Source organism: Pleurodeles waltl, chromosome 6 (assembly GCF_031143425.1).
Source record: "Pleurodeles waltl isolate 20211129_DDA chromosome 6, aPleWal1.hap1.20221129, whole genome shotgun sequence".
Classification (NCBI taxonomy): domain Eukaryota; kingdom Metazoa; phylum Chordata; class Amphibia; order Caudata; family Salamandridae; genus Pleurodeles; species Pleurodeles waltl.
The window spans coordinates 696,290,678-696,317,716 of record NC_090445.1 but is presented as its reverse complement, the minus strand read 5'-3'; the positions used below and the strand labels follow the sequence as shown (position 1 = coordinate 696,317,716).

At 44.5% G+C, this 27,039-nt stretch overlaps 2 protein-coding genes across 2 annotated transcripts in view; both read left to right on the top strand.

Moving 5' to 3' along the window:
- LOC138301683 (deleted in malignant brain tumors 1 protein-like) overlaps positions 1–22,780 on the top strand; it is an 88,691-nt gene extending 65,911 nt beyond the window's left edge. The window contains exons 8-9 of the mRNA XM_069242198.1: positions 5,177–5,506; positions 22,668–22,780. Coding sequence (XP_069098299.1) covers positions 5,177–5,506; positions 22,668–22,780 — 443 coding nt within the window. The remainder of the gene's footprint in view (positions 1–5,176; positions 5,507–22,667) is intronic.
- Positions 22,781–25,990: 3,210 nt separating this feature from the next.
- The window catches only part of LOC138301682 (deleted in malignant brain tumors 1 protein-like), a 78,168-nt gene continuing 77,119 nt past the window's right edge, over positions 25,991–27,039 (top strand). The window contains exon 1 of the mRNA XM_069242197.1: positions 25,991–26,300. Within this exon, the coding sequence (XP_069098298.1) occupies positions 25,991–26,300 (310 nt within the window). The remainder of the gene's footprint in view (positions 26,301–27,039) is intronic.

The following is a 27,039-nucleotide window of genomic DNA, read 5'->3' as shown; positions in this document are numbered from 1 at the left end:
CTCCCTGGTGGGCCAAGTCTTGACCTTTCACTGCCCCAGGGACTGCTGTTTCCCTGGGGCAAATAAAATTATGTGTGGGTGGTCCTCTGCCCCCCCACTGCCCCAGGGACCATCACCTCCCCGGGGCTAAAATCAAAATGGATATGGGGGGTGGAGTGCCCCCGCCCAGCCCCGGGGGACCATCACCTCCCAGGGGCTATATTTAAATAGAGTGCAGGGGGACTGTGCAGCCCCCTGGCAGCCCCGGAGACCACCACCTCCCTATGGCTCTATTTAAATAGAGTGCGGGTGGGCCGTGTGGCCCTTCTGCAGCTTCGGGGGCCACCATCACTCTGGGGCTATAATAAAAAGACTGATAGGGGTCTGTTTCACACCTCCACAGCCCCAGGGACCATCACCTCCCCAGGGCTATGCTTGTTGGAGAGGGACCACCCAGCCACTTATGGTCCTGGGGACCACCACCCCCCAGGGCGGGCTCCTGCTATGTCCTGGGGGCAGAATACCCACTTTCTGCAAGAGCGAGCTGTCAAACAGTCTCCCCCTTGGAGAAAGCGGAGTTTTCATCTACCTTCCCTGCATGCAAATATGCATGTAGGGAAGACAGATGAAAACATTGGCTCCAAATTCAGGTAGCTGCTACTTAAAGCAGTTCCCTGCTTGTGGGAGCAATGCCGGCTCCCACAGAATGTGGGGAGCCAGCTAGAACCGCGGGGACCTTGAGGCTCCCTCCACGGTCTTGTCACTCTCTCTCTTCCATCCCCTAATGGGATGGAAGAGAGAGAGAGAGATAGTCATTGTAATGGTTTATCCATGCAACAATTACAGTAAGTAGTCACCTGTGGTGTAATGCTTAACCTCACAGCCCCTCACGCTAAAAGTTGAGGGTTCTAATCCAGGTGTGTCTGTTGTCATTTCCCTACTTTAATTTCTGTAAAAGTTAAAGGTTCACTGAAAGGTGATCTCACTCTTTTTAATTGTTAAATAAATGTTTTCTTTCAATTTGTCCAGAAATATCTCATTCTCAGTATGTCATCCATCAAAGCCTAAAAAACTCTCTATCTCTCTCACTCTCTTTCTCTCTCTCTCTCTCTCTCTCTCCAATTTCTCTTTCATCCACTCACAGATCTACTCAGACCCTTATGCACCCACTCACAGACCCACTCATACTCATGCACCCACTCACAGACCCACTCACACTCATACACTCACTCACAGACCCAGTCAGACTCTCGTGCACCGACCCACGGCCCACTCAGACACTCACATACCCACTCACAGACCTACCGAGACACTCACACACCCACTCACAGACCTACTCAGACCCTCGTGTACCCACTCACAGACCAACTGAAACCCTCACATACACACTCACAGACTCTCAAAGAAACTGATGCACCCCATAAGACACTGATGTATCCACTCTCACACCATGACAGACACTCTTGCACCAACTCTCTCACACCCAGAGACACAGGCAGTGGGCAACTCCTGCTGCTCATGGCATAAGGGCTGTGCGCAGCATGGGTTTGGGTGGTTAGGGTGTTAGTTTGGCCGCAGGGCCTGGCCGCAGGTTGGATTAACATATGGTATTGAAAATTACTTTATGTTAAAAAAACATAGAAATTCTCTGAAAAAAACAATGGGCACAAGTTATAGTTACTTTAGATAACTATAACTATAACAGGTGAATTTCTACAGTATGGTACATTAAAATGGAAGCCTAACTATAACGTCCCTGTAACCTTTTTTTTTTTTCAATTAATTTCTATGTTTTTTAATTCTATTTCCTAACTATAACGTCCCTGTAAAATATATATATATTTATATGATATCTTTTGAGCATTTTGATAAATATTGATAAAATATTCCACTGCTCCTTCCCCGAATGTTTCAGGGGAATCTGTTCAAGCGGAGGGCACAAAAATGGGGGGCTGTCTAAAAACATTTTTCCATAAGAAAATTTAACAGTGAAAAGTGCTGAACGGAACTACAAAGAAATTCAGCAAAAAGTTAGACCTTGGCCCAGAAAGTGTTTTCTTTTTAATTTGGTGTAAATACATTGAATAATTTCTGAGAAACTAAGGATCATAACCTTTGCATATTTCACACCTGGAGGACCTTCTGAGCCACGAGTTTCTGAATGGATGACGCTACCTCAACAAAGCTACAGTGGCAGCAATTTTAGGTCTCAGGATCTGAGCCCCTAGTTGTGAACTCAAGGTTAATAAAGATATGGGGGCAGAGTAGGGATATTCTACCCTGTAGGACTGCTGAGGTGTCCCTGGGCCAGTAAACAAATTTTTTTATTTAATTTTAATGTGAATTTATTGTGGACCAGCGAATCTGCTGCAATTTCTTTTTTTTTAAATTGGGATCCTGCCCCAACAAAAAACAAACCCACCCCAGGGCGGGCCATAAGCCATGAACGCAGCTCATTCCATTTAACAGGGTGGAGGTGGCATGCACCCACCTATTCCTCCCTCAGGCCCTGGGGTCCCCATCCCCGAATGCCATGTGATATACACACCACTGGGTGTGTTTATTTACCAGGAGTAAAAGCCCAGCAAACTTGCTAAACTGGTGACATTAATTTTTCTGCTGTTGGGTTAGGGTGGGAGAGAGTACAACTCTACTAAGTCATCTTTCTCATTGTGGGACTGCAGGTCAGGAAGGGACTCACTCTCTTTCTACCTCACCCAGCTCTCAACATCAACATGACCATGTTAGCCCTGTCAAAGTGAGGTTTCAGTTGACTGGCATGTATAATTCAATGTGAGTGTTTGGGGGTGCCCAGGTCCACTAGATAGGTAACCACACCTACCTTTTCCAGTACGAAATAGAGCCCAGTCCCATTGTCTTGGAGGGCCCTGAGAACAAGTAGTAACCACCAGTACCTCTGGTCAGGTTGGTACTTCATGAATGTCGCATCTAAGCATACTATTGTTTGCTCAGCTCTTGGCTGACCTCCAGTTTTCTTCATTTACTTGACCTTCCAATGATCTCAGGTCACATACATAACCCACAATGTCCTGCTTGGGTTCCTTGTGATTTTTTCCTATCCCTTCTCTCACAAGGCTCACAGGACAGCTCACAAGGAACCCATTAGGAAGATCAAAGCGTCTGAAATCTACTCCTTTCTGTGGAACCACCCTGAAGGCAAATATCAGGCATGGTAAAAAGACATCCAACTTAAATCTTCTGGGCTCTGATAGGTCCACTATCATGCCTTTAAGGATCTTGTTGATCTTCTCAACAAGACCATTGGTTTTGGGTGATTTGGTGTGGAGAACTTGTAGGTTACCCCACACTCATTCCATATGGCTTTTGAGTATGCAGACATAAAGTTTGTGTCAATGTCTAATGTCTGGAAGGACCTCATTGGAAACCCTACTTTGGTGAAAATGTCAAGCAGGGTCTGGCCTCATAGGCTCATTCACCATCTTCAGGGGCACTGCTTCACAGCATCTAGTGGCATGATCCACTACTATCAGGCACCCTTTCAAAAGGTGTCACCAATAATGGCAGTGGAATAAGTGGAAGCTTAGGCTGTCCTCTTGTCTTGCCACTGACTTGAAAGGTTGTACAGAAGCAAAAGGGCCCTTCACTTTTTCAGTTAACTGGTGCAGTGTAAGTGGTTACCTAACCTCTCCCATGTCTTTACTTGCCTCAGGTGTGCAGCTAAGGGGATTTCATGGGCTAGGCCAGTAGAAAGACCCTATAAAGCTAGGGGACTATTAGTCTGTCAGACAGGACCTAGTGAAGCCATTGGTTATTTAGTGGGAAGGCTCCAAATAGGAGAAACTTGAGTTGCACGCACCAGGATGGTCCATCACCAGTCGGGTACTTCTTGCACCTTTGGCCGCTCAAGATTTCTGCATTCTCCCTTGGTCTGTAGCTCAGATTTCTCCAGCGGGGCAAGGCTGCAGGCTGTAGTTGATGAGGGATCCACAAGGTTAGATACCTTCTGCATGTGGTCCAGCCAATGAGGATTTGCCATCTCAATAAAGCTCAGAGTGGGGAAAACCTCAATCTTCACCCCAGATGCAACGCATCTTGGGCAGATCAGCCTGGTAGGTTTGTCCCTGTCCTTCTGAGGTCTTGGAGCCAGAAAGGTCCCCGGTTTTCAGTGGTGGTAGATGAAATCCACCAACACCTAGGCAAGGTTTCCAGGACCTCAGGAACAGCACATGGGGGTCAGGACTCACTGAAGTAAAGGCCAACAGCAGGCTCCAGGGCAGGTCTAGTTGAAACTGGTCAGCTGGGCAGTTGCAAGAAAAGTCTCCTGTAACTTGATTTGTCCCTATAGGCTGAACAGTCTGTCATCTTTTTGACCCTTGGAATCTCCATATTTGTTCTGGATACAAGAGAGTGCAGGTCCAATCTTTCAGGGCTCTTCTAAGGTTACAGACAGCAGATTCAGTTCTATTCCAATTTTCCACAGGTTAAGGGTGTTCTAAGGAGGCACTCAGGATGCCACATTTATGCATGACACCAGGTAGTGTGTGTGCGGGTGACTCCTGGCTCCTTCCAAACCTCATGCATCCTAATATGTCAATCTTTAGTTACCCTAAATAACTCTCATTCATTACTTTGCCAGAAGAAAGACCCCTTGCACCAATCACAAATCCAACACATATTTACAAACACTGTAGTGATTATTAAATTTAAAAAACTCGTAAAAGGTTTTAAGACCTAAAGGCATCTAATATTTGGACAACTGTTCAATCTACTGTTATAGTTTTCTTGTCCTTCCTTATTTTATCTTTGGACACTTATTTCTGGTGTTGCTCAAATGTGAATTTATCTTAAAAAAACAGAAGACAAGAGGTGTTTGGCAAAACAGGAACAGTTTCTTTAATGAAACATTACGGCTGGGAGAGCAGTGATAGAAATGGGATCTCGTGACTGTCTCTCAGTGCACAATCAATCTGAGTTGTGTTTTATACATTTCTTTAGGTGCAATAAAACAATAACAGGATTCCTTCCTGAGTAAAGAATGTGACCAGTTATCATGGACCAGGGCCACAATCACGGCAGGGAGGGGTAACTGCATGGGGAGGTAATATCTTTGCGCAAGCATTACCAGGATTAGCAATCCAAAAAATAAAGAAATGATCTGCAGTTTTTCATGACCTTCTCTATCTCATAGTATTGTACTTTATGTTTGGCCTTGTAGGTCCCAGAGATACTGAAAGTGTGGACTTACGCCTGGTTAATGGAGGACAGAGGTGTGCAGGCCGCATTGAAGTTTACTATGAAGGAGTGTGGGGGACTGTGTGTGATGATTTCTGGAGTACAGCAAATTCACAAGTTGTTTGCAGACAGCTGGGCTGTGGAACTGTCCTGGCTTCTCCTGGAGGGGCCTTTTTTGGTCAGGGAATCGGAAGCATTCTTCTAGACGATGTACTTTGCAGAGGACAAGAAGTTCACCTGTGGGACTGTCCCAACAAAGGATGGAACAGACATAACTGTCTCCACAGCAATGATGCAGGCGTTATCTGTTCAGGTATTTTCTATTTTGTTTTTTGTTTACAACATTCCCAATCATGCCTTTCATTTGTAGTTTCCCACAATAGGTAAATTCACTTTGGCTAACCTTAATTTTAGGAGCAGGGGTTTCTTTTTTTAGGTTCTGGCTGAGTAGACTTATCAACAGTTACCCTGGCAGTCTCAGTGTGAGCACCTGTCGAACTCCCATACATGAATGAATGCAGGGGATTTGCAGAGCGCACAGCTTCTCAGAGAGTATCCCGGCTCTAAAAGCATAATGAAATGCACTAAAGCACAGAACTCCTAATCCCTAGAAAAGAAAAGCCAAGTTTTCATTCTCCTTCTGAAGGCATCCTCAGGAGGAATCCTCTGAAGATTGCATGGAAGCGTGTATCATGTTGTAGCAGCAAGGAATGAAAAGGATTTATCACCCTTACTCAGCCGCTTAACACGGTTAACAAGCGACAGCACGGCAGATGCTGAAAGCAGCACTCTAGAAATGGGCACAAACGTCCTAGCAAGATAGCCTGAGGTGGCTTGAAATACTGCCATATGAACCAAAACAAGGGATTTAAATAAGATCCACTTCCTAACCAGCAGCCAGTGTAAGGAGTTGAGAGCAGGAGAGATTAAGGTCCGACTGGGCAGGTTCCCACCATCCTGGACATCCTGAGGGGACCATGCAAAGCTTCGGATGTCCTCCAACTACCTCCTCATCTCTCTAAGTTTAGATTTCAAAGGAGGACTTGATCAGCTAGGATGAGAATCTGTGTAACGTTAATTAAAATGTGGGGCTTTTTTGGCTCTTGAAAATTTCTCTATTGGTGCAGCCAATGCAATGTTTGTCTTAGAACAGTAACTAACGTATTTGGCTTTTCATTCAAATTTATGGTCACTCAATGATACATTGATCACATATTACTGTTACTTGCCTTTTATAAACACTGCACATCAACTCTAACATTTTCTTTGAAATATTTGTAAAATACATCTCAGATTACAGAAAGAATATTGTTAATCGTAGCTGGTCCAAATGTAGTCACATTCTGGTAATTACTATCATAGGTTTAAGCTTCTAAATATGTGCATTCCACTATTCAAAACTTTCGTTTTGCTCAGTGCTTGTCATTTTGCAAGTAAGCATTCAGGATCAGCCTGCAGTTCAGGACTTCTCTAGGTCAGCATCCTCTTTGATCAAGCAAAAAATGAAGGACTTTAGTAGGGTTCTGCCAAGAGAGTCATGTAGTGTGTGTAGGAGGCTGGCCTGGTTTGTAGTGGGTACCTAAGATACTTACACCTTATACCAGGTCCAGTTATCCCTGATTAGTGAAATGTAGACAGTGTCTAGAAGCCAGGCTCTCTAGGGGTAGTGTGGATGATCAGCCAAGGTCTAGGAGACATGCAAATCTCATGCAATACCACTGTAGTCACACAGTACTCAAACACATGAAAGAAAATACTCAGTGTTACAAAAATAAAGGTACATTATTTTGGTGACACAAATGCCAAAAATACCATGGAGACTATACCCCCTTAGGAGGTAAGTAATACACAAATTATATACAGTAGTATGCAGAAACAGCTGTAAAAACAGTTTGAAAACAGTGCAAATAGTGAAAATCACAATAGTTAGAAATGTGCCTGGGGGAACACCAACCATATACTAAGAAAGTGGAATGTGAAAGTCGGTTTCCCACCTAGGCAAGTGTAGTGTGTAGAGGGTCGCTGGGAGTATTAGAACACACCAAAGGTAAGTAATAGAACCCACCTCAGAGCCCAGGAAAACAGAAGTAAATCACAGTAACTTTCCTAGAATACACAAGAACACGAGAAAGAAGATTATGCACCAACCAAAAGAGACAGCAAGACACCAATGATGGATTCCTGGACCTGAAGACATGTGGAGGGAGTCCAAGAAGCACTGAAGAGTCCAGGGAGAACAGGAGCCCATGCTAACCCGGATGAATGTGCAAAAGAAGAACCACCAGTGGGGAACAACAGTCAGTATTGCACCCAAGAAGACAGATGCGGTTCCTGGTTGGTGCAGAAGATGTCCCACACCGGATGGATAAATGCAGTCTGATTTGCGTCGCTGGATTCTGCCAACAAGCCTTGGCACACGCAAAACTCTTGGTTAGCAGAAAATGGCACTGGCTGGGACCAGGAGGGACCTGGTGGACTCTACCCAGGAGGGGGAGCCAGAGGGGGCTCGAGCAACTCAGAGAGCCCTCAGAAGGCCAGGCAGCATGCACAGGAGTCCCACAGTACAGGGGGCAAGGAAGGTGCCAAAGGAGGCCCATGCAGCACTACACAAAGGGATCCCAAGCCCTCGGAGAACCATTCAGGAGGCTGTGCATCGCATGAAGGATTCCTGGGGGCCAGAGCTGCATGGTGCATGAAGAACTTTGTAGAAGGATGCTAACAAGCCTTGTCAACTGCAAAACACCTAGTGCATAGGGGTTACTGTCTTGCAGGGGCGAAAGCTCTTACCTCCACAAAAGTTGGACAATTGGACATCAGGACCATCAGGAACACTTCAGCCTCCACCTGTGTTGCTGGATCCACGCACTTCGTCAGGAAAGGGGACCCACGCCACCGGTCGTCGCTGCAGAGGGGTGCCTGCTGAAGCAAAGGAGTGACTCCTTCACTCTAAGCGAGATGCCTTTATTCTTCTGGTGCAGGCTGAAGACAGACTGTCCTCTGAGGATGCACAACCTGGAAACAGTTGCAGTTGCTGGCAGGAGCTGAAGATACAATGTTGCAGAAGTATTCATTGCTTCTTTGTTTCAGTTTGTAGAGTTCCTGGATAGTCCAGATGCAGTTTCATCAGTGAGAAGGTGAAGTAAAGGATGCAGAGGATTCCTGCTGGAGTCTTGCAATCCGAATCTGAAGAGAACCACCCAAGATAGAGACCCTAAATAGCTCTGTAAAGGGGATTGGTCAGCTACACAGGTAAACGCCTATCAGGGGAGGGCTCTGATGTCACCTGCTGGCACTGGCCACTCAGATGTTCCGAGAGGGCCCTGCCAACTTGTAATCCAAGATGGCAAAACCCAGGGACCCTCTGGAGGAGCTCTGAGCACCGCCCATGGGGTAGTGATGGACAGGGGAGTGATCACTCCCCTTTCCTTCATCCAGTTTCACACCAGAGCAGGGACTGGAGGTCCCTGAACCGGTGTAGACTGGATTATGCAAGGAGGGCACCATCTGTGCCCTTCAAAGCATTTCCAGAGTTCTTGGGAGACTACCCCTCCCAAGCCTGTAACACCTATTTCCAAAGGCAGAGGGTGTGACACACCTCTCCCAAAGGAAATCATTTGTTCTGCCTTCCTGGGCTTGTGCTGCTCAAGCAACAGGAGGGCAGAGACCTGTCTGAAAGGTGGCAGCAGTTGGGGCTGCCTGGAAAACCTCAGAAGGCTGCAATGGCAATAGTAGGGCCCCTCCAAGGAGCCCCCAGAGTGCATGGAATCATACAACCAATGCTTACAAAAGCATTGGGGTATGATTCCAACATGTTTGATACCAAACATGCCTATGTTCGGAGTTACCATTATGTAGCTGGACATAGGTAGTGACCTATGTCCAGTACACACGTAAAATGGTGCCCCTGCAGTCACGAAGTCTGGGAAAATGGTCCTGGAGGTCATGGGGACACCTTTGCTAGTGCTGGGGTGCCCTCACACACTGGTACTCTGCCCCCTGCCCTCCGGGTTGAAGGGCCTGCTATAGGGGTAACTTATAAGTGACCGGCTGCAGTGTAAATAGCAGTGAAAGGGTGCATGCACCTTCTCCCTCAGGCTGCAATGGCAGTCCTGCATAAGCCTTCGCATGGGCTCCCTAAGGGTGGCAAAAGAAATGCTACAGCCCACAGGGATCCCCTGGAACCCCAATGTCCTGGGTACCTATCTACCATATACAAGGGACTTATATGCACCAGTATGCCAATTTTCGTTGAAATATTGGTTCACCAGTATGCAGTGACAACATTTAGAGGAAAGAGAGCATAATCACTGGGGTCCTTGTTAGCAGGATCCCAGTGAACACAGTCAAACACACTGACATCAGGTAGAAAATTGTGATAACCATGCCAAACAGAGGGTACTTTCCTACAGTGTGCTTCTAAATGAAGCAGCCTTATTAGATGCCCATGAGTGAATATTGCTGAAGATACTTCATTCAATGTTGTTGGATTTTAAATCAGTTTTTGAACACGGAAGATTATAACATTTGTGTGTAAATTTTTATAAATCAGTTTGTTTTTGAAGTTCATGTATGTTAGAAATTGTGTTTCTAGTTGGCAGAAGTATAGAACTTGTCCAAATAGGGACCACAATCCTAGTCAGGGTAAGTCACAACACAATCCCAATTAAACCTGTGCTCACCCTCTGGTAGCTTGACACTGAGCAGTCAAGCTTAACTCAGAAGGCAATGTGTAAAGGATTTGTGCAGTAAATCATACAATAAAAAAGTGATAACACCACAAAGATACACCGCATAGGTTCAAAAAAATAGATAAGTTATCTGAATAAAATACGGTAAAAATGAAAAAAAACAATAAGCACAAGTTAAAATATCACTTTTAGAAGGTTTAAAAGAGTCTCAATTCTTAGAAATTAACAGTTGTTCCTTTGTTACACACACTACCTGGGATGCGTCTAAAAACAATGCATGGAGACCGCAGAGGAGAAGATGCGTGGAAAAACAAGGTGGTATGTCAGATTTTCCAGCGCGGCACAGATGATGCATCATTTCTTTCTATGTTCCAAGGGTTTGTGTAATTTTTTCATCGTGCAGTCTTGGTTTCTCGCTGCGATGCAGGGATATTTTGACACCCAGGGACGATGTACTGAAAATCCTTGATGTGCTGGAAGAAGGGGTAGGCGCTGCATCAATCCGGTAGGCGATGTGTCAAATTTTCCGTCACAAAGCAAGCACTGCGTCTAATTCCCAGTCAGTAAGTCGGTGCTGCTTCGTTCTGGTCAGCGGTGCGGTGATTTCCCAGCGGCGAGCTGGCTTTGCATCAATTTTTGACACACAAGGAGTTTCTTGAGAAGGTGAAGTCTTTGTTGACCCTGAGATTTCAGAAACAGGAGGCAAGTTCAATCCAAGCCCTTGGAGAGCAATTCAGGAGGAAGACAGAGTCCTTCCAGCAGAGTCAGAAGCCAGCCGGGCAGCAGGGCAACAAGCAGGCAGCAGTCCTTCTCAGCAAAGCAGTCCCAATGAGTCTTTTGGGCAGCCAGGCAGTTCCTCTGACAGAGTACAAGTGGAAGTCCAGAAGTGTCTGAGTTGGTGGGGTCAGAGACCCAGTTTATATACCCAAAATGCCTTTGAAGTGAGGGATACTTCAAAGAGTAGTTTTGAAGTACACAAGTTCCCCTTTCAGCGCAGTCCTGTCTGCCAGGGTCCCTGTGGGGGGTTATCAGTCCTTTGTGTGAGGGCAAGCCACTGCCCTTTGAAATGTAAGTGCCAGGCCCTCCACCCTTCCAGCCCAGGAAGACTCATTCAGTATGCAGATGAATGCAGATGTGACTGAGTGTCCTGTGTTTGTGGTTGTCTGGGTGAAATGCATAAGGGATCTGTCAACCAGCCCAGCCCAGACGTGGATTGGAGACAGGCTGTAAGACATAGATAGTTTTAAGTGCAGAGAAATGCTCATTTTCTAAAAGTGGCATTTCTAAAATAGTAACATAAAACCCAATCCCACCAATAAGCAGGATTTTCTATCACCATTCTGGCCATACTAATGTGCCCTGTTTACTCCTTTCAGATCAGACTCTACCACTCAAAAAGTATATGAGGGCAGTCCTAATTCTAGTCTATGAAAGGAGCAGGCCACACAGTAGTGGAAAACTAATTTAGGAGTTTTTCACTACCAGGACATATAAAACACATATGTACAAGTCCTGCCTTTTATTTATATAGCACCCTGGCCTATGGGTTACCTAGGACCTATCTTAGGGGTGACTTATATGTAGTAAAAGGCGAGTTTAAGGCTTGGCAAGTACTTTTAAATGCCAAGTCGAAGTGGCAGTGAAACTGTACACACAGGCCTTGCAATGGCAGGCCTGAGACATGGTTACGGGGATCATTATGTGGGCAGCACAATCAGTGCTGCAGGCCCATTAGTAGCATTTAATTTACAGGCCTGGGGCACATGTAGTGCACTTTACTAGGAGCTTATAAGCAAATCAAAGATGACAATTGTGGATGAACCAATGTTACTATATTTAAGGGAGAGAGCATATGCACTTTAAGACTGGGCAGCAGTGGTAAAGTGCACAAAGTCCTAAAACCAACAAAAACAATGTCAGAAACGTGGAGGGAGGCAGGCAAAAAGTTGGGGGATAACCACCCTAACCTGTCAGGTCTAACAATGTACAATATATATAATCTAGTCGGTGGCGGTCCCCACTGGGTCGTTATATTTAGGTCTGTATTTTCATAGGAAAAGCATTTTTGGATTCCTTATAACCTTGGTGCCTTTTGATGAATCTTAAAAAAAAAGGCTCATCCACTTCAGCTCCTTCCTGGAAGTTAACTCTCATCGGGGACTGAAAAGAGGAAGGTCCTAAACATGTTTTCCTATTCATTTTTGTATAAGAAAATTGAACAGTGATAACCCAAAAATTGCTGAACATAAATACACCAGGTTCGACAGAAAGCTGGAACTGCATCCAGAAAGGGTGCTCTTAGTGATTTGGTGTAAATCTGTTCAGTAGTTTTAGAGGAATTAAGGCTCAAAAACATTGTACATTTTATGCTCCAGATCTGATTGGCTGCTCCATCAACAAAGATGTGGCAGTAGCCATTTGAGGATACAGGGACTGAGGCCTTAATCATGAAGTTAAGATTAAAAAAGATATAAGGGGCGGTAGGGAAAAAACAATGTAAACATTTTTTTTTTACCATAAATTTGCAGTTTATAAGCAAATTTAAAGTGTGAGCTCTAGCACTATTTACAAAAAAAAAAAAAAACAGGGGTGGGTCAGATTCTGAGGGATGGGGGGCCGGAGCAATCTATTTCATAGGGGATGAGATATGTGGACTCCCCGAGCCTCATCCCTGGGCCTGATATATAAATAAAGGAGAGGGAGCCACACAGCCCTCCCCCCAAGCCTCTTTGGTGACCCCATCCCCCACAGATACTATTTAATTAAAGGGGATGGGTTAACACAGCCCCATCCACCTGGAAACAGTTGCAGTTGCTGGCAGGAGCTGAGGATACAATGTTGCAGAAGTATTCATTGCTTCTTTGTTTCAGTTTGTAGAGTTCCTGGATAGTCCAGATGCAGTTTCATCAGTGAGAAGGTGAAGTAAAGGATGCAGTGGATTCCTGCTGGAGTCTTGCAATCCGAATCTGAAGAGAACCACCCAAGATAGAGACCCTAAATAGCTCTGTAAAGGGGATTGGTCAGCTACACAGGTAAGCACCTATCAGGGGAGGGCTCTGATGTCACCTGCTGGCACTGGCCACTCAGATGTTCCGAGAGGGCCCTGCCAACTTGTAATCCAAGATGGCAAAACCCAGGGACCCTCTGGAGGAGCTCTGAGCACCGCCCCTGGGGTAGTGATGGACAGGGGAGTGATCACTCCCCTTTCCTTCATCCAGTTTCACACCAGAGCAGGGACTGGAGGTCCCTGAACCGGTGCAGACTGGATTATGCAAGGAGGGCACCATCTGTGCCCTTCAAAGCATTTCCAGAGGCCTTGGGAGACTACCCCTCCCAAGCCTGTAACACCTATTTCCAAAGGCAGAGGGTGTGACACACCTTTCCCAAAGGAAATCATTTGTTCTGCCTTCCTGGGCTTGTGCTGCTCAAGCAACAGGAGGGCAGAGACCTGCCTGAAAGGTGGCAGCAGTTGGGGCTGCCTGGAAAACCTCAGAAGGCTGCAATGGCAATACTAGGGCCCCTCTAAGGAGCACCCAGAGTGCATGGAATCATACAACCAGTGCTTACAAAAGCATTGGGGTATGATTCCAACATGTTTAATACCAAACATGCCTATGTTCGGAGTTACCATTATGTAGCTGGACATAGGTAGTGACCTATGTCCAGTACACATGTAAAATGGTGCCCCTGCAGTCACGAAGTCTGGGAAAATGGTCCTGGAGGTCATGGGGACACCTTTGCTAGTGCTGGGGTGCCCTCACACACTGTTTCATGCTCTGACAGGATTCAGCCTTACATCAGTTTTTAAATGCAGATGATTTGAATGTTAGGTTTTATATGTTATTAGTTTTTTCAATTTCATGAAGGTTTCAGAGTTCTCCTTTTTTGCATAATTTATGAGTCACTCTAACCCTGAAAGGGTTTTGTTTTGACTTATACTGGGTGCTCCCTTGTCTCTGGCTTAAGCTAAACCCCTCTGAAGAGCTCTAATGAGAAGGAACAATGTATCAGGGGTTGCTTTTACTTATTCTAGGTTGGCTGAGATGGTATTTTACCAGTCCAAAGCTGTAATATTGTGCCTGGAGTGGTAAATGGCTTTTGTCATTTTACAGCTCTGCTAGTTTGACACTCATGCTTAAAGACTTTGCTGTACAAACAGCAAAATACTTTGGCCCTATCTAGCTCGGCATGGATAGCACTGTGCTGATCCTATGCTTAAAAACATTTCTAGATAAACATACATTTGAGGTGAGCAAATCTAAGGTGTCGCTGGTTTGCAAGATGCTCCTTACTGGAGATACTCTCCACCTAACCTTGGGAACTACCCAGAGTTCTTTCTTAATTTTTGCTTATATATATACATATACATATATATATGTATATGTATATATATATATATATACATACATATGTAAAAATATATTCACTGACAAAACCAAAGGTTATAGGGACGTTATGAATACACTCAAGCCCTAAGGTGAGTATAACTCATGCTCTCACCATGCACAGTTTTCTTATCAATAATTTTATGGCAAATGTTGCAGTGATAATGTCAAAGATGCCATGGAAGATGTAATTAATGATATAATGTGTGGAATAATTAGCTGTGGCAAAGGCGCGAGTTATAGTTACCTTAGGATGCAAGCCATAGTTTACTGAAATAACTCTAACTATAACTGCTGAATTTCAATAGTTTTTGACACCTTTGTTTTTTTCCAGTGAATTACATAGTTTTTTTACATAAAGTAATTTTAATTACTATACATTAATCCAAACTCCAAAGCGCGTGGCCCATGTTCGTGCGCAACTGAGGTTGACCCAGGGTCTTGCCAGTTGCCAGGCCCTGCAATCAAGCCCTTCTAACCACTAAACCCTGTCAATGGATGGGTGAGTGCTTGCGTGAGTGTCTGAGTGGGTCTGAAAGTGGGTGTGTGACTCTATGAGTGGGTCTGAGTGGGGGTGTGTGTGGGCCCATGAGTCTCCGAGTGCATGTATAAGTGAATGAGTTAGTGTATGAATAGGTCTGAATTTGTTTTTACATTTTTTTTGCATATTGTCAAATATCTTCGAATATGCGAGGATATTCGAGAATATTGGTGCATATCTCGCATGGTGAAGAAAAATTATTTTAAACCCATAATTTGACCGTAGCACGCCCCTGCATCACAATCCTGAGGTCAGGATACCTCAACCCTGACCCCTTATTCTACTCAGCATTTCAGATTTCATCCCCATGGACCCTCTACTTTAATATAAAATGGCAGCCACAACCTTCTAGTCAGGTTGTGGCCAGCCAAATACAGTGCTTCTATTTGTGCGTGCATTCGCAAAACTGTGAATATTCACAATCTAATTGCATCTAGATGTACACAAATTTGGATTTTCCTTCATTTCTTATAAACTACTGAACGGATTTACACTAAATATCCAAAGGCACAATCTGCATACCGAAAGCTAGCTCTCTGCTAATGTTGGTGTACTTCCTTCTGGTAGTTTGGGCTGTAGTTGAATTCAAAGGTCCTAAGGGAATTAACATGGGAAACGCAAACTTTTTGATCCCCCTCTTTTTGTCAGCCCCCGCTCCACAGATCAACATGAAACTTTCCGTCCTCAACAAGAATCACTGTGGACATTTTTTGGGAAAATTTTGTGAAGATTAGTCAAATGGTGCCAAAGAGATAGACAAGTCAAGAAACGCTATTTCTATGGAAACATGGTCCTAACTATTACTACCTAGTGGCAACTGCCACTACGTAATATATATATTTATAAACTATAGTTTTGGCACCAACTGATAAACAGTCATGAAATATTCCAAAGCAAAAAATTTCAGCCACTTCTGCTCCTTTCTGGAAAGTGTTTTGGTGATCCGCCAACTGTTGGCCGAGAAAATGGAGAGCCCCAAAATGTTTTTTTCCCATTCATTTTTCAATAGGAAAATTGAACAGTGAAAACTGCTGAACACAATTACAACAAATTTGGCAGAAAGCTAGAACTCGGTCCAGAAGGTGTCTTTTTTATAGACTTGGATTAAATCAGTTCAGTAATTTTTGAGAAACTAAGGCTCAAAAACGTTATATATTTACAAACCTGTAGGACCCGCAGAGCCACCAGATTCTGATTGGATGACACCACATCAACAAAGTTATAGCAGCAGCCATTTTAAGTCTCAGGGACTAAGGGCCTGCTTACGGGTCTGGTGGTCCTAGGACCTCCATATTTGTGGTGGCTGTCAGACTGCCACGGCTGTGGTGGTCTGACCACCAGGTTACAAGGTTGGCCACCAGACCCGCCAATCTACTGCTGTCCCCACCAGGATCTCACATCCCAACGGGCTGACAGTGGTGCAGATTGTATTCAGCCAGCGTGGTGCTGAGCTCAGCGCCACCCTGCTGATTACAACCTTGCTCTCCGCCAGCCTTTTGATGGCAGTTCTATCACCATGAAATGGCTGGCAGAGAACAAGTGCAGGGGACCACAGGTGGGCCCCAGAACTGCACATGCCTGTGGCATGGCAGTGCAGTGGTCCCCTTGCCCAGCACACTCAAAATGCACACTTGGTTTCTACCCATCAGCCTAGTGGGAAAGTTGATAGAGCCAGTGGGAAGGTCTTCAGTATGGCAGCGGTCATCCCGTTAGGAGTTTGGCAGATGGGTGTTCCTGTCCACAAATCTCATAATTGGCCCCAAAGTCCCTAGTCGTGAAATTAAGATAAACAATATATAGGGGGCACAAGACAGATACCCTACCCCTGTGGGACTGGTAAGGGGTCCCCAGGCAAATAGCATATGTTTTTTCAAATTTTCATGGGAATTTGTGGTAGATCCATGAATCTGCTTTAATGTCATTTTTCCAAATATTGTGCCCCGCCCCAACAAAAAATGAAGCCCCCTCAAAGTGTCTTAGGAGCCACGAGAGCAGCGAATCCTACTTTATGGGATGGAGGTGGTGTTGGCCCACCCATGCCTCCCTGAGGCCCCGTGGCCCTCATTTCTTCAGACAGCTATTAAATTATAGAGGGGCACAGCCTCTATCCTCAAGCCTTATTAAGGTCCCATGGCCCCTGTACCTGGGACACAAATTAAGATTAAGGGGAAGGGTGTCAGCTATTTTATGTCCCCAGAGATCCCATCTCTGATGCCGGCTCTTGTGTGGTGACCCAGGGACCCCAGAGATTCCTTGGCCATGAGAGTTCATGTAAGGATGTTTAATGTGCTGACACCCAGATGGAGCAGGAAGCTGTTCCTTCAGGGTTGGGAACACATTTTCTTTCTCTGTAGCTCTCTTGTGGGCAGGGAAACAAAGAATTGCTGCCACCCCAGCAAAGCAAAAGAAAACTGCATCACTGAGTAGAAAGAATGCTGGCTCCTGCACCCGTTATTGTGAGAGGTAGGGGAGCTGGTGGATCTGTGGAGTCTTGCGGCTCCCCTTGTAGTCCCCAAAGTTAAACATGCTGTAGGGTGCTTGGGTGGGGACATTGGCACCAAAGTATTATTTTTGAAAAATTGACATTTACTGGCTTGCAGGTAGCCAGCGGGGAATGGTTGCCCTGGGGCTCCCACCGCAACCCAAAATAGTAAATAAAATGTTCTTGAATCCTATCAGTTGGCACTGGGGCACCCTATTTTTTTTTTTTTTAAAGCAAAAATGACTGTTGACTTCTTTGCAGCCTATGAGGTCATTTGCAGGGAGCCAGCGGTGCAGCATTGGGCCCTGTAGTTTTGAAATACCAAATATGGTGTGAGACTATTGTTTCTAGGAACCAGGGTAGGGCTCTATTGTACAAATACCCCTTGTAAATGAAATGTTCTCTGACAGGTTGACTGCCTCTTACCACACTGTGCCTAAACAGTATAACTCATTAGAGATAAGAGTCAAAATCACCTACCAGTTAACTTTTCTTCGAAGTGATGGAGCATGAATATTAAGTCTTGGTGCCTGAAAGATCTAAGCAGCTGTGCCTACAATGTAGGGGGTATCATGACAGCCCAGCCATGAACAATGGAACAAGAAATATCAACAACACAAAGCAGGTGACCTGAAAATTAACAGATTGGATTCACTTTAGAAACTGATGGCTAACCCTAAGTGTGTACTTTAATGAGATTGATTTGATAGACTGAATACAGATTGACGTATTTTGTGTTAGAGAAATTCGCTATTGTCTCTCCATTCTGCTGTTAAAAGCATATAACAAACTTAACAAAACCCCAAGGGGACATATAGCTAGTTCATTAACTTCCACAAAAGATAATTTGTTATATTATGGCAAACACATCCCTTCAGAAGCACCCTAATAAATACTGCACCTTGGATGCTGGGATGGCTGAACATTTCCCCATAGTCAAAGGCAAGCCCTATAATGCTTAAAATGTTTTGACATTTTCATATTCATTAGTTTGACAAGCTTCTGTAGTATCTACAATATAAAAAATATTATATTTCCCTTCTAGGGGTAATTACATCAACTACAGCGCCAGAACCAGTATCAACAACCACACAGCCAGGTAAAGAAAGCCACACATTAGTGGTAATCACTAGTACATTTTAAATGTATTGAATGTTGCCATCTTTGGAATACAAAGTGACTTTCCTTAGACTACTAATGATACATTCCTCTGACTTTGAGTATAATGATGGATTACTTGTGTCCTAAATAAATAAGCTAACCAAATTTCAAAACATTTGATTTGTGTTCCTAAAATAAAAAGTTACTTTGTTAACATTATATATGGAACCGTTTACAACAATGAACGATTGTCAGTTAGTCAAATAAAGGCTATTATGAGGCACAGATGTACCCCATGAAAAAAGCATGGCATATTTTAATAAATAATTATTGAATATGAATACTCGGACATTGAAAAAGGCTACAAAAGTAATATGGTAGAAAAAAAAAACGTATGTGCTTAAGAAAGGTGTCAGAACCATGTCTAGAAGCCAGTGTTAAGGGCAACCTCATGTGCTGTCCAAAATTGTATTTGTCCATGGATTGGTGTACGTTGCCTGATTAGCTCTGCAGTACTTTGAATTAAAAGCCTTTAGCCTCTACCGCCACTATGAGGTGTTCTGGTGTCAGCTTGTCACACATTAAAACCCTTTACAGCAATCAGCGTGTAAGAGAGGATATAATTGTAGTAACCAAGAGCAATTCATTCCACACCCCACATGACACAAACACTTAAATCAAAAATTTCACAAATTATCTCCGATGGAAAGAGAAAGCACTGCAGTTCCACCATATAGCTAGACCCAGTGTTGGGTTTGGTTGGGGCTGATGGTCAAGTTTGGTAACTGCATTAAGCACCCTACATTCTTTGCTGAACCAGAGTTCTAATGTCCTGGACCAAGGGCTACTGGAAGGGTTAATGAACCTAGGGACACCACATTGACTACTTCCTCATTGAAGCTGGCCTTCACTTTATTTGGCAGCCTGTAGATTTTGAATTTGACAGGCAAACTGTCATAAATGTCGATGTCATGGACACATCACTTGGTCTGTCTACATGCTAGGGAAAAAACACAGCACACTTGCTAGTCAACTTATGAGTTTCCTTATTATCCTGTTGGGTTAGAGTACAAAAAAGTAAAGCTTTCCTGAGCAAGCTTTCTCATTGCGGGACAGGAGGTCTGGAAGGGACTCACTCTCTTTTTCCCTCAATCAACATGGTCATGTCAGCCCTGTCAAAGTGGGGATTCGGATGGTTAGCATGTATCATTCAATGAGGGTGTCTGGGGTGCCCAGCTCTGCTAGATAGGTAACCACATGTACCTTCTCCACTACAATTTAGGGCCCAGTCCTATTCTCTAGGAGGGCCCTGGGAGCCAATGGTAACCACCTACAACTTTTAGCAAGGTTGGGATATTAACAATGTCACCTTCTAATCACCCCATAGTCTGATCAGATCTTGACTGGCCTCCAGCTTTCTTCACATACTCAACCATTCTAGGATCTCAGGTCCAGTACATAGGCCACTATTTCCTTCTTGGGTTCCTTAAAACGTTTTCCCATTATTATCTCACAAGACTCAAAACACAACTCACAGGGTGCTCATGAAGAAGTTCAAAGTGGCTGAAACCCATTCCCTTTTTAGGTAACTCCCTGTAGGCAAATAGAAGGCATGCTAACAGGGTGTTCAGCTTACATCTCATGGGCTATGACAGGTCTTTAATCATGCTTTTAAGTGTCTTATTGTACCTCCCACCACGCCTATTCATTTGGGGGTGTATGGTCTGGGGAACTTGTAGGTTACCCCACACTCATCCCCCCTGGCCTTCAAATAGGCAAAGATGAAGTTCTGTCCCTGTCTGAAAGGACCTCTTTGCGGACCCGTACTTTGAAAATGGTAAGCAGGGCTTAGGGAGCCCGGGAGCAGTCATTGTGCTCAGAGGCACTGCTTCAGGCATGATCAGCTACCATCATTTACCCTTTCAAAAAGTGTCCTTACCTCTTGCAGTGGATTAAGGAGGCCTTAGGCAGTCACCCTGTCTTTCCAGTGGCTTGTATGGTTGTGCAGGAACAAAGTAACTCATTTACTTTCTCAGATATCTGGGGCCCATAGACAAGGACATCTCATGGGCCGAGTTGAGCAGAAAAGTTCTATAGTGCTGCTTTTGTGTCTTGCTATTGAATGAGGTCCTGGTAAAGCCCTTGTTTCTTTGGTGGGAAAGCCCCAAGGAGGAGAAATATGAATTTACGCATCAAAGGATGGTCCCTTGCTACCCAGATACTATTAGTGCCTTTGTCCAGTAAACGTTTGGGCCCAAATTTATGTGGGTCTAGTGCATCTTTGTGCCATATTAGCGTCATTTTTCATGACACTAATGTGGCTCAATGAGGCCAAATTTGCCACGCCATATTTACAAAGCGGCGAAACGCTTGCATTGCGCCACTTCGAATCCTCTTTTGCCACATCATGCCTGCACCGTGCAGAATGTATGCAAGGAGGGTGTTTCCCCATTAGGGGGACCACAAACATGGTGAAGTGAAATCTATGAGATTCCAGTGCACCATTTTTTGTGGCATTTTTTAACACCTGCACAGAGCAGGCGTTAAAAGGGGGCACACCATTATTTATAATGGGCCTCCATGTATTTTGCAGGTTTAGCACCAACATTTTTAGTGCTAATCCTGCAACGTACAACAACTGCGGCAACAATTTTGAAGCTATTGTCCCTAACCTGAGCCATTCTGCACTGCATGTTTAATATGACGCACACAAGGTGGCGTTACAGGGGCGCGAGAAAAGTGGCATTCCATAAAATGGAGCGTCACTTTTCTTAAAATTGGGACTTAGTCGCTTTTTGTAGCTCTGATTTAATCAGCAGGAAAAGGCTGCAGGTTGTAGCTGGCGAGGGTTCCAGGAGGCCAGATACCTTCTACCTGAGGTCCAGATGGAGAGGATTTGCAGTTGCAAAGAAACTCATAATGGGGGAAACCTGAATTTTCACAGATTGAAAAAAGGCTAGAAAAAAATGGCAAAGAATTTAAAACGAAAGTGTGTGCTCATGCAAGGTGTCCGAGCAATCTCTAGTAGCCTGTAACAAAGGCAACCTCACGTGCTGACCTAAACTTTATTGGCCCACATAATACATGGCCCTGTCAACTGTTTATTACTGCAACCCTTTGAATAAAAAGTCCTTTGCATCACTATGAATCACTCTGGCGTCAGCCTGCCACACATTTAACCCCTTTACATCAATCAGCATGCAAGAAAGGAGAAAATTATAATAGCCAAATATTGATATTGTGGTCTAAGGTACATTTATGCTGCCACTCAAATGACACAAACACTTAATCCCAACTATTTATCCCCCAGGGAAAAAGAAAATAGTGCAGTTCCAGCATATGACTCAATCCAGTTTTAGACTGGGTTGTGCATCAGTTTTAATGACTATATGAAGGCCCCTGTAATCCACACAGAACCTGAGTTCTGGGGGCCCTCCTTGATGGCTGATCTTAGGTACCTCTACCATGGAACTGGACCAAGAGCTACCTGAAGTCTCAATGACTTCTAGAGCCATCATCTTGCTACTCCCTCATTGATTCTGGCCTCACTTTATCGGGCAACCTGTAGATTTTGATTTGGACTTTCAATATCATGAACACACCACTGGGTGGGTTTAAGTGCCGGGGAAAAATGTCAAGCAAGCTTTTCAAACAACTGGTGATATTCCTTTTTCTGCTGCTGGGTAAGGAAACAAGAAGTTGGGTTGGCACACATGACATTTCTGTCTCTGTCTGGAAGAACCTCCTAAGGGATCCCTACCCTGATGAAAATGTAATGCAGGACCCTCAGGAGCACAGGTGCAGTCATCAACTTCATATTCACTGCTTTAGGCTATCTAGTGGCATTATTATCTACTACCATGCACCCTTTCAAAAGATATCCCCACCTCTGACAGTCGATAAAGGGGGTGTTGGGCTGACCTCTTGTCTTGCCAGTGGCTTGACAGGTTGTGCAGGAACAAAACAACTCCATATCTTTCTCAGATATCTGGGGCCTGTAGAAGTGTTAATTAATTTTGACCATGTCGTCACTTGTCCTAGGTGTGCAGCTAAGGGGACCTCATGGGCCAAGTCCAGTAGAAATGTCCTATAGAACTGGTTGACTGTCATGCCATCGGATGATGGCCTGGTGAATCCATTGTATTTTTTGTGGCAAAGCTCTGAGCAAGAGAAACTTGAATTTCACCCAGAAAAATGGTCCCTTGCCAGCCACATACTTTGAGTGCCTTTGCCCAGTCAAGATTTCTTGATTCACACTTTGTCTCTTTTTGAAGCAGGACAAGGCTGCAGAGTAAAGCCAGTGAGGATGCAGGAGGCCAGGTATCTTCTTCACAAGGTCCAGCTGAAGAGGATTGTCATTGTGAAAAAGCTCAGAGAGGGGCAAACCTGAATTTTCAGCTGCAACCCACCTTGGTTGAATCCACCTGACACATTTGCCATTGTCCTCCATGAGGTTTATGGCACCAGAAAGTCCAAGGTTTTTATTGATGGTAGTAGGTAGATAGAGTTCATAGATGGACATGACACAGGCCCAGGCAAGGATACTAGAACCTCAGGAAAAATCACTTGGAGGTCAGAAGTCACTCCAGTAGAGGCCAACACCAGGGTCCATTGCAGGCTCAGTTGGAATTGGTCACTTGGGCAGTTGCGAGAAAGGCCTCTTGTAGCTTGCTGTGTCCTTGTAACTTGAACTGGAGGTCAGTCTTAGGACTTTTGGAGTCTACTTATTTGTCCTGGATAGAGAAGAGTGCAAGTCCAGTCTTTCAGCGATCTTCTCAGGTTACAGACAGCAGATTCAATCCTCTTTTGATTTACCTCATGTCCAGTAGTGTTCTAAGGAGGTTACTGGGGATGCTAGATTTATGCTTGGCAACAGCTAGTGGGTGGGGATGACTCTTGGCTCCTCCCTAAACAACTGCGTACATGTTTCCACTGATACCTCTACCTCTGCTAACTTGTGCATCCTGATGTAGATAAACATGTCAATGTTTAGTTACCCTAAATTATTTTCATTCATTGCTTTGCCTGAAGACAGACCAAACACATGTTTCTGAGTCTTCTTTAACCTATCACAAATCAAACACATATTTACAAACAATGTTTTAAACAGCAAATCCAAAAATATGTGTCTTAAGATCGCCATGCATTTAGTAGTTGAGCAACTGTGCAAACTCAAATTATAATCTAATTTTTCTTACCATTTCTTCTTTGGGCAGTTTTTTTCTGGCTATGTTCTTGAATTCTCAAAAAAGCCCACATAGATCTTCCATTATGTTCTACAACAAAGAACTGAAATATGCCAGTCTCGCTCCAGCTTGCAAAATGTGTTGTACTCCATCAGATATGACTGTTAGGATTGTTATTCATCGGGTACAATAAATAAGACTTAGGGCCTGATTATAAGCTTGGCGGTCACACCGCCATTCCTTGGCGGCAGCAGTCTCAATGACACTGTGGAGTCAGCGATCTTTCACCCACCATATTTAGATGTGACCACCAGCCCACCAGCGGTGTTTCTGACAGCGGTGACCCGGTGCAGGATGCAGTCAGCAATATAGGAAACATTTTTCGACTAGTGTCAATGCAGGTGTGTGCATTTTGACTTAAAAATTGTAAAATGTACACATATGCATGACACATGTGGAAAAATATTCTGTATGAGTACTTTTACATTGCTGAAGTCCGGACCATATGTGCCCAGTCCAGTCACTTGTAGAAAAGTGTAAAATGTTCTTACCTGTATATTGGCCCCCACAGGGTTGTTTTTTCAGGGTCAAGTTTCTGCTGTGAAGGGGGGCCCTGGAGGAAGGGGGCCATGTCAGAGACTGTAGGGAAAAGCAGGAAATAGGTGAGCTGGCGCCCCATTTCCTTCGATTCTGCCCATCTTGAAGCAGGTGGTCTTCCCACCACAGTTGGCCAAGCAGAAAAGTGCTTCATAACTTGGAAGGGAGGAACCTTGTCTGTACTGCCCTCTGACAGCTGCTGTTCCCCATGCTGTGGTCGAACCAGTCAGGGAATGGTTGGTGGAGGCAGTGGGACTCTCGTGGTCTCTTGTTCACCCACCCACCAACATCGTAATTCAGCGGATGGACCGCCAACTAGGAGACCGGGGAATGTGACGCTGTTTCAACAAGGGCATTTCCGCCAAACTCTTAATTAGGCCCCTAATCTGAATTTTGCTCAAAAATGGGGACTACCGGAAGGATTTTCGTGCTTACCTCTTCAACGTCTCTATGTCTTATTATGTGCTGGTCTTCTTGACCTAGTAGAGTTTGTAAGGCTGATCTGGGACTCTTGTAAAACTGATCTGGGAATAATTCTTTGTTAAACAGGTTGCTTAATTTTATTGTACAGTGTGTCTTTTTAAGCAAGTAACACAGGGTTTGTCCCTTAAATATAAGTCTGCATGTGTCCATTTCATGTTACCCCCAGGTTATTCTGTCCATCAAGGTATGTCCACTTCTTTACTTTTCTGAAATACCACATTATATCTATGATACAGCTTTAAAGCTGAATACCTACATCATTTTGATTTGATAAAAGGTATGTTGGTATTATAAAAACAAAAAGGTACTCACCATAGACAATGAGATGATTTTAGTAGAATACTAAGCCTCTTCCAAAATGATTTTGTTATTTGTACTGATAATGCTCTTAGCATTTATGAAATTCGACAAAAATATAAATTTTATCCACCATACAGCACACATTGACGAACTATTGAGGCTATTTACTAAATGACTGTAGCACATGGATAATAGCCAAGCACTGTCAATTGTTCTATAAATTCACTACAAGATGTACAAACGTTTCTCATTACAACTCAACTGTTCAATATAACTTTGTTTTTGATACCAGGCAAATATTATTAACAAGACATAAGGGGCCTCATTCTGAGGCCGGCGGGCGGCAGTCGCCGCCCGCCTGGAGGGAACCGCCATATGGCCGCTCCGCGGTCGAAAGACCGCGGAGGCCATTCTGGCTTTCCCGCTGGGCTGGCGGGCGACCGCCAGAAGGCCGCCCGCCAGCCCAGCGGGAAACCCCTTCCCACGAGGAAGCCGGCTCCGAATGGAGCTGGCGGAGTGGGAAGGTTCGACAGGTGCAGTTGCACCCGTCGCAAATTTCAGTGTCTGCTAAGCAGACACTGAAATTCTTTGTGGGGCCCTCTTACGGGGGCCCCTGCAGTGCCCATGCCATTGGCATGGGCACTGCAGGGGCCCCCAGGGGCCCCACGACACCCCATACCGCCATACTGTTCCTGGCGGGCGAACCGCCAGGAACAGGATGGCGGTATGGGGTGTCGGAATCCCCATGGCGGCGCAGCAAGCTGCGCCGCCATGGAGGATTCCTGAGGGCAGCGGAAAACCGGCGGGAGACCGCCGGTTTTCCCTTTCTGACCGCGGCCAAACCGCCGCAGTCAGAATGCCCTTGAGAGCACCGCCAGCCTGTTGGCGGTGCTCTCGTGGTCGTTGACCCTGGCGGTCAATGACCGCCAGGGTCAGAATGAACCCCAAGTTGTCTTACAGCTTTGCAAGGCCTTGTTTAACTGATGGTATTGCGCAATATATTTCTCTCTCTAGTTCCCAGAGATACTACAAGTATGGACTTACGCCTGGTTAATGGAGAACAGAAGTGTGAAGGTCGAATAGAAGTTTTCTATGGCGGAGTCTGGGGTACCGTGTGTGATGATTTCTGGAGTACAGCAAATTCACAAGTTGTTTGCAGACAGCTGGGCTGTGGAATTGTCCTGTCTTCGCCTGGAGCGGCCTTTTTTGGTCAAGGAACTGGAAGCATTCTTCTAGATGATGTACTCTGCAGAGGACAAGAAGCTCACCTGTGGGACTGTCCCAACAAAGGATGGAACATACATAACTGTCTCCATAGCAATGATGCAGGGGTTATCTGTTCAGGTATTTTCTCATTTCTTTTTTTCTTTAAAACATTCTCAGTCATGCCCTTCATTTGTGGTTTCCCAAAAAAAGCTACATTTACATTGGGTAATCACACTCTTAAGACGAGGGGTTTCTCTATATAGTTTCAGGCTAAGTATACTAAATTGACTGTTACGAGATGCACTTTGAGTCTAGGTATGACTGTTTGTTGATGTCCCACACATGACTTTCAACTACCTCCTCATCTCACTGAATTTAGTTTCTGAAGGAAAGCTGTTGATCTGCCAGGAAGAGAATCAGGGTAATCATTTGAAAAACGTAGAAGATTCTGTGGATTCTTTTGAATTTCTCTGCAAATGCCACCAATGCTACGGGTGCCTTAGAATAGTAACTTATGTATTTGTATTGTTTTCAAAATTATGGTCTGCACACTGATACATTTATTAAATTTAGCTTTTACTTCCTTTGTATAAGCACTGTACATCAACTCTAACATTTTTTGAACTATTTCTAAAATAAATTTCAGATTACAAAAACATATTTTAGACAAATTTGATCCAAATGTATTCACCTTCTGTTCATTAACATCATCAGTTTAAGCACATCATTATAGTGCATTCGACTATTTTAAAATGACACTATACTCTGCTTCTTTCATTTTGCTCTTCGATTGCCATTTTGCTAGTAACCATCTATACAGCCTATGTCAGCAATTCAGCACTTCTCTGGGGGAACATCATTTTTGAGCAAACAAAAT